General features: G+C 58.7%; 1 protein-coding gene across 13 annotated transcripts in view; it reads right to left on the bottom strand.

The window, feature by feature from the left end:
• Positions 1-1,497: 1,497 nt before the first annotated feature.
• Positions 1,498-7,422, bottom strand: part of BRD9 (bromodomain containing 9) — a 25,801-nt gene continuing 19,876 nt past the window's right edge. For 11 of the 13 annotated variants that reach the window (XM_046671290.1, XM_046671292.1, XM_046671293.1 and 8 more), the window contains 3 exons: positions 6,229-6,328; positions 3,564-3,731; positions 1,498-2,288 (listed from right to left, as the gene is read on the bottom strand). In XM_046671290.1, coding sequence (XP_046527246.1) covers positions 2,188-2,288; positions 3,564-3,731; positions 6,229-6,328 — 369 coding nt within the window. In that variant the 3' untranslated portion in view covers positions 1,498-2,187. Of the gene's footprint in view, positions 2,289-3,563; positions 3,732-6,228; positions 6,329-7,422 lie in introns of those variants that run through there. The other 2 variants (XR_006890075.1, XR_006890076.1) reach the window with 1 other exon arrangement.

The raw sequence follows: 7,422 nt of genomic DNA, 5'->3' as shown, positions 1-7,422 counted from the left end.
GAAGAAAGGGCACCTAAGAAGTCAGTTGCACACTTTAAAGTGATTAATGGTTGATTTTATGTCATGTGAATTCTACCAAAACACAAAGATTTTAAAAAGCATGAAGGTCTTGGGTCAGGGGTCCTCCTGTCTGGAGACGCTTCCTTGGTCCTCCTTGATGTGTGTGCACTTCCTGAGCAGCAAGTGGCTCCTAGGCTTGTGTTCTCTGGGGCCATGCCCATGAATGGCAGTCCCTGGGCTGTCCACGTGGCCTGCCTGTCTGCCCCACAGGATCTGGGCTCAGCAGGCAGCAGCATCTCCTATATTCAGCAAAGGGGCGTGCTTGTACCTCTCACCGTTTGCACTGTGACGTGACCTCGAGGTGGAGACTGCTCCCTTTGGGGGAGTCTGGGGCGCTGGGGCCTCACACTGTGTCTCAACAGGTATTGCCACTGTGTGCTATACTCAACGTCATGCTGGTGTTGACATGCGGCTCAGGCTGCAGTTCAGGGAGAAGCAAAGCATCTGGGAAGGTTACTCCACCACCCACTCCCAAGGGGCTGCGCCCTGGGGACACCACCCAGAATCTGAGTTCCGTCCCATGTTCAGGGCACCCGACCTTCTGAGTCCTGGTAGAGGCAGCACTCGCCCCCACCTCGAGGCTGGAAATCCAGATCCCACCCCGCCTGGCCTTCTGCACTGGGGCCCTGGCCCAGGGCCAGGGACTGGGGGAGGCAGTGAGGCCAGCAGAGGGCCAGGCACAGGGTCAGGGCCAGCTCTGTGGCCTGTTGTCGGGTTCGTGCTCCCAGGGTGTTTGCTCATTAGCCCGCGTCCTGTTGATAAATTCCTCCTCTGCTGACAGCAGCCACAGCGGCTTCCTGGTGCCTCATCTCTGAGATATTTGTGTGTGTGCATGTGTGAGGAAGATTGGCCCTGAGCTAACATCCATGCCCATCTTCCTCTACTTTATGTGGGATGCCACCACAGTGTGGCTTGACTAGTGGTGCTTGGTCCACACCCAGAATCCGAACCTGCAAACCCTGGGCTGCCGAAGCGGAGCACGTGAACTTCATCACTACACCACCAGGCTGGCCCCTCTGAGATATTTTTGCTCCCCTTTTACCGATGTTGGCGGGGAGGCCCTTGTCTGATCCACATAGTACCTCAGCAAGCCCTGCTGGCCCAGGCAGTCAGTAGCCAGTGGGGCTGGCCCTGTCCTGTGGTGCCCAGGCATGTCGCACTGCCACTGCCCCTCGGTCACACACTCTCCCCCAGGTCTTATCCTCCCCTGAGAGACAGCAGTCTCCAACTACACGTTTTCACGATAACAGAACAGAGCAGGAGTTGTGCAGGGAAAGGTGCACAGCTACGGGAACTGAGAACTGGCCGAGATGTGAGGAGACAGCAGATGATGACTAGGAAGAACGGACACCACCAACCCTGCATGAGAAAGGGTTTTGCTGAAAAGTCACTTAAAGTGGATGTCCAGCAGTGCTGTAAATAATCACAGCAAGTACACTCTTTGTGTATCTTTTTACTAAGATCTGTATTTACATTCTGCAAATATGAACAGGTGTCCTGTAAACACATCCAGAATAAAAGGTGTTTTATGGACACGCAACACTCCATCGTAACCAGCAGGGCAGTGGCGGTCCTCCAGCAGAGCGACCCGCTCAGGCGCGGGATTGAGAGCAGGAATGGCGAGTGGCCTCACTCGGCCTGTCCCGGCCAGAGGGCCTGCACTTGCTCCCGACACGCTCCTCCTGTGTGAACAGCCCCTACCGTGACCTGCCTCAGCAACGTGGATGTGGGAGGCAGGCAGGCAAAGAACATGCAGGACCCCCAACAGAAGGCAAACAGAAACACGTCTGCTTCCCTGGGCCCTGCGTGGAGGATGTGGGCAGACAGGTGCTTCCACACTGCTGCAGAGCAGGGCTCGACCGGCACCAAGAAGCTCAGCGACAGCCCACTCCAGCTTCACACGATCTGGTCACACACCTTTCATGCGTGATTTCCACTATTCAGGACTCCAGGGGTGATCTACAGAAACACACATCTGCGTGTGGCCAACATGGTATCAGAGACGACTCCCCACCTCCCGGGGCTGCTCCCAGCACACCAAAGGGGACCAAAGGAAAGTCTCTGTCTCACGACAAAACTGTACATGCAAATAAAGACAACAATAACAATCTGAGACTGTCGACAGGGCTAGCCTTTCGTAGAGGTTGCAGGTTCTGGAGACTGAAGAAATTCATATGGGTCATGGGTCACATCTGGCTGTTCCCCGACACTGAGGCGAGAAGGGCTTCCTGCAATTGAGGAAAAGACATTTCAACACAATGGTCTGACCTGCTCGGAGCTCAGGAGGCCCCTGTGCAAAAACCAGTCTGTGAGACTGTGGTCAGCAAAGCCCAGGACTCAGCCAGAGCCAAGGACCCCGGGCTACAGACCACCTGCCATCACGCCTGGGGTATGGGCCACCCCCTCAACTCCCCTGGGGCACTGGCCACTCACTCATCTCCCCCGGGGTACGGCCCACCCCCCCATCTCCCCTGGGGTACGGGCCATGCCATCATCTCTCCTGGGGAGCAGGTAGAGGGCAACTCCTCGCAGACGTGGTATGGACACCATGAAGTGGGATGTCGGTGCTGGCCCTCCACACGGCAGGGCTGCTGATTCTGCAAACAATGGAGGCTCCTCGCCAGGGGTCCTGAAGACAAACCCCAGCCCCTGAGCAGCTCCCGTGTCACCCTGAGAGTCCACCAGGATGCTGGGGTCCTCAGATCTGGAGCCGAGCCAGGGCCACCTGGAGCCTCCATCATATACTGTTTACTACAAGGTTAACCAGACCGAAGACACGGTCCTTATTCAGACAACTTCAGCCAAACCTCTGTAACTGATTACCCTTTTTTATTCCCACAAAAACATCAAGGTTTACTCTGCTGAAAGAATAATTCAGTTGTACCCGGGAACTCCAACAGTAGCATGCGGATGTAATCGAGCAAGTTCATGGAGCCACGGGGCACAGGGGGCTGTGGCATCCTGGAGGGGTCCCGAGACACCCACCCAGGGTGTCACTAGTCAAACATGGAGACCCCTGGCCAAGCAAGGTTACGTGCTCACCCCAAACCAGGGTCCTGGGGAGCGCACCAGTCCACACGCTGTTTTAGGACTAAAAGCGGGGAACAGCAGGCAGAAACAACTGTTCCCAAGGTCTAACTCTGCGTGGCTGTCAGGGTCCACAGCCTCAGCCTCATTCTGCCTGTGACCAAGGGCCTCAGGCGTGGCCGGCTGGGCTCTCCTGACACAGGGGCTGCCAGCACCCTCCGGCCAATTCACAGCACTAACTAAATTCCATTAAACATTTCACTTCAGTGCAGCCGCCTGAGGAGGGAGGCGCGTCCTCCAAGCCCCAGGGGCAGGGGCAGCCCAGGAGGGCAGCGGGGACGGAGCTCTGAGCCCCGGGGTCTCCAGCCTTTCTTGGAAGTCGGCGCTCCTGCCCTCTTCCCGGACGTGACCACCACTCGTGCTCCAGGATGGCTGCTGGAGGGTCGGGGCGGAGCGCAAGGCCGGGGCCGCCTTACCCAGGTGGGGGTGGTCCCTGTCGGAGGCGTTGGACAGGGAGCTGAGGTTGGAGGACGGCCGGGAGCCCCCGCGCTCTGCCTGCGCCTCGTGCAGGTCCTGAAGGAGCTTCGTCGTCTCGTCCAAGTTCAGGTGGTTGTCGTCGTGGTCCAGCTCCTTCTTCACCTTCCCTGTGCAGACACAGTCGGACATCAGCCCACTGCAGCCGGCCCAGCACTGTGCACTGGCACCTCCGGTCTGTAACTCCAGCCTCTCACGCGTCACCACACACGCGCACAAGCACCACTCGGAAGTGAAGCTGGATGAGCACAGTCAGCTCGGAGGTGAGGGCGACTCAGTCAGAGCAAACGGGGGTGGAGGCCTCGATGGAGGGCACCAGCACTGGACAAGAAACCAGGCGCCACACCACACCCAAGCAACTGGACGCACGCAAGTGCTGCCATCCTGCTGTAACCAACTGGAGAGCAGGATGCCGTGTGCAACAGAGCTGCAGACGTGGGACCCGCACAGGCCATGGCCAGGGAGGGGACCCGCGGGGTCTGGCCAGCGGGTGGGCTGAGAGCTGGAGAAGACAGCTGCCTGGAGAGCTCCCAGGTCTCAGCCAAGCACCGCCCTGCACCTGTGCAAGAGGGACGCCCCCACTGGGGCAGGTCCAGACCTCACGCTTGTCTGTGATATTACACGTCCCAAGCCTGAAGGCAGGTGTGGCCTAGTGGGGACTGTGTCTGCCCTAGCACCACTTCAAAGCAAAACCCGACAGAGCCTGAAGGAGAGGGGGCTAAGAGCCTGTCAGAGCAAGGACCACCACGGTTCAAGGGTATGTGACCCAACCTAGCACCCAGCGCATGACGGCAGGGTCTGGCCTCTGAGAAAGCACGGCCCCGCAGGCGAAGACGCAGGGAAACACCATCCCGCCAGTGGCACATCGTCCACAAGACGTGAGAGGAGCAGCTGCGTGCAAACGGCGCCAGCGAGCACACGCCAAGCATCCACGCAGGCAGAGGAAGGCGGGGACAGCTGAATGTGGCTTCTGGAGAGGAAAAGAGCAGCCGTGTATGGGAAACCCTGGGAGGACAATGGGGCAGCCGCTGCAGGACGGATGGCCAGGGACTCCCAGGACAGCGCGGGACGGCCCCAAACGAAGCAGAGACTTAACCACAAACGGTCAGAATCGGGGCCCAGGTGACGACTGCAGAAATGACAGCCAAACTCCCACATTTGATAAAGCTATAAACCCAGGTCCAACGAGCTGACACAACCCAAGGAGGGAGGATCTGAAGAGAAGCAAACCGCGGCACAGCACGACCAGACCACCGAGAACCGGGGAAAAGGAGAGTCTCCAAGGCAGCTGGAGAAGAAGAACTGCTGGTGCGCAGAAAGGTGCTCCCACGGCAGCCCGAGGCTGCCAGCCTTCCGAGGCACAGCCGGCTCCTGCTGGCTGACCTAGACTCTGGGAGGGTCCCCGCTGCTGAAGTGCAGGGGGACTCACTGTACCTAGACACTTGCCCCCTCCTGAGGACTAGCGTTTGGGGACATGCCAGGTGGAGGGTGACCCCCCCAACCCCCGCCACAGCTCGTTGCTGGGGACCAGGCGCATCCTTGGGGGCTCTCCGGGAAAGGGCTCCGGAAGTGCATGCCTGGTGTCCCCGGACTCACCCATGTGCCTTTCCCCTTCGTGGGTTCTGGCCTGTATTCTTTGCTATAACAAACCCTGAAGACAACCATACACGGAGTCCTGGTAGTCCTAGTGCATCACCAAACCTAGGGGTGGTCCCGGGGACCCCTGAACTGTTGGGAAGACAGAACAGCAAGACAGCAGGCTTGAGCCCAAGCAAAGCAGTAACTGCATGAAACACACACAGTCCACGGTCACTCCCACCAAGGCAGAGGCTGTCGTCCTGGATGACGAAGTGGGACTCGACTTTACGCTCTTTAAAGTTAGACAAAACCCACTTGTAACAAGGCACGTTTCTCAACCTTAGCACTGTTGACTCGGGACAGGTTGTTCCTTCTGGGGCTGTTGTGTGCGCTGTAGCATGTTCAGCAGCATCTCTGGCCTCTACCCACGTGATCCCAGAAACACCACACCCAGGTGTGACAACCAACACATTGCCACACGTCCCCGAGGGGGGGCTGCCCCGGGGAGGACCACTGAGGGAAAACGCAGGTGTGTCCAGACTGCAAAGGGGAGAAGACGCTTATGAAACCACCCGTCAGCAGGGGCTGGGGTGGCACAGGAGACTTCTGAGCATCAGATGCTGTGCGGAAGCAGACAGCACTTCACAGAGTGGGTGCCAGCCGTTCGAGAGGCCATGTCCCAGTGGGCACACGCATGCGCACCAACCAACAGGATCAAAGAACCCCGCGATCCTGCAGATGGAGCCTGAAGTCATAAAGGAGGCCCAGGCAAAGTCCTGTTTGCAGCCATTTGGGAGGGTGACCCTGAGGACAGTGGGCCCTCACTCTACAGTCAGCTCGCAGGCTGGGTCACATTCCCCAGAGCAAGGAGAGGCAGCGGTGCCCCAGCCCATGCCCCTCGGGATCACCACCCCTCGGGCTGTGTGGGAACCGGGCACCAGGGATCAGAGGCACAGGGGCCACTTCCTTCTAGCCGAGCCTGACAATCCGACCAAGGGGTCAAAGGGGAGCGTGGCCAGCACGACCTACCCAGAGAGCTGAGTATGGAGATGTCCAGAGAGACGTCAGAGTACGACTTCATGGACATGAAATCCAGAACAGAGCTGCCATCTCCCAGCGAGTCCCCAGCCTGCAGAAGACAGGTAACCATGAAGCACAAAAGAAGACGTCACTGAACAGCAGTGCACACCAGTTCACACACTGGTGATGTCACGCCAGTGACCTTACATCCATGCCCCGCGACCCACAGCAGGACAGGCCTGCTCTGCTGTGTCCACCCCAAGGAGTGGGCAGGGCCAAGCAGTGCCCAGTCCATGCCGTGGCCCAGGGATCACTGGGGGTGAGCTTGTGAGTGGTGGCCATTGCCCCGGCCGATGTTGCCAGACAGACAGATGCTGTGGGCCCACGGGGGACCTAAGGGTGCTGGGGGACTTGGAGCCGCCACAGGCAGACACGTGGCTGCTCTGCAGGGACGTCACTGAACACACCATGTGGTGGATCCCAAACCAGCGCGCTCCAGCCCCTTCCCTCCTCCACGCGAGCTCCCTTTGCTCTCCCGGTGCTGGGCCCTCCCCCTTTGAGCGTCTTCTCCTGGGTCAGCCCCACTCCACATCATTACAGAAACAGCTCCCCTTCTCCAAAACCCCCCTGACAAACCTCCTTCCATCCCCATTGGCTGCTCTCAGACTACTAGGGTTTCAAGTTAACACACAGCCACGTTTTAAATAAACACCTGGCAGACTGTCTCCAGTACTATAAGGGATGGACACCACCTCAGACTGTAAGGTCTTTGAAATTCTACCCAACTACACCCTCTGACATTGGTGCTGAATCCCAAGTCATCACTGGATAAGCTGCTGTCGAATGGGAGCACACTCCCCAGCTGACCCTCGGGAGGGACACCGTTTCTTCGTGAGAGCTGAGAACAAAAGCCCCACGTCAGAGCTGACACTGAGAGTCTGCGGGCCTGGCTTGTGCGGCACCTTTCAATGACCCGCACCCCACCCTCAGCCTTCTGGGATTCAGGGTTCACACAGGGCAGCCACCAGCTTGCACAGCAGGGACGGGCATCGAGCACCATTCAGCGACTCACAGGGACGCAGCAACAGGAGGTAGCTGAGGCTCCTGCTACTGACAAGGGGGCACCAGGCCTGTGAACGCTCTTCCATTGGGCTGTAATCGCCTGGGCGTGAACCCTCTTCCATGGGGGTGTAATCGCCTGGG

Source organism: Equus quagga, chromosome 9, assembly GCF_021613505.1.
Source record: "Equus quagga isolate Etosha38 chromosome 9, UCLA_HA_Equagga_1.0, whole genome shotgun sequence".
NCBI lineage: Eukaryota > Metazoa > Chordata > Mammalia > Perissodactyla > Equidae > Equus > Equus quagga.
The sequence above is the reverse complement of the archived record's forward strand: the minus strand, read 5'-3'. Positions and strand labels throughout refer to the sequence as shown.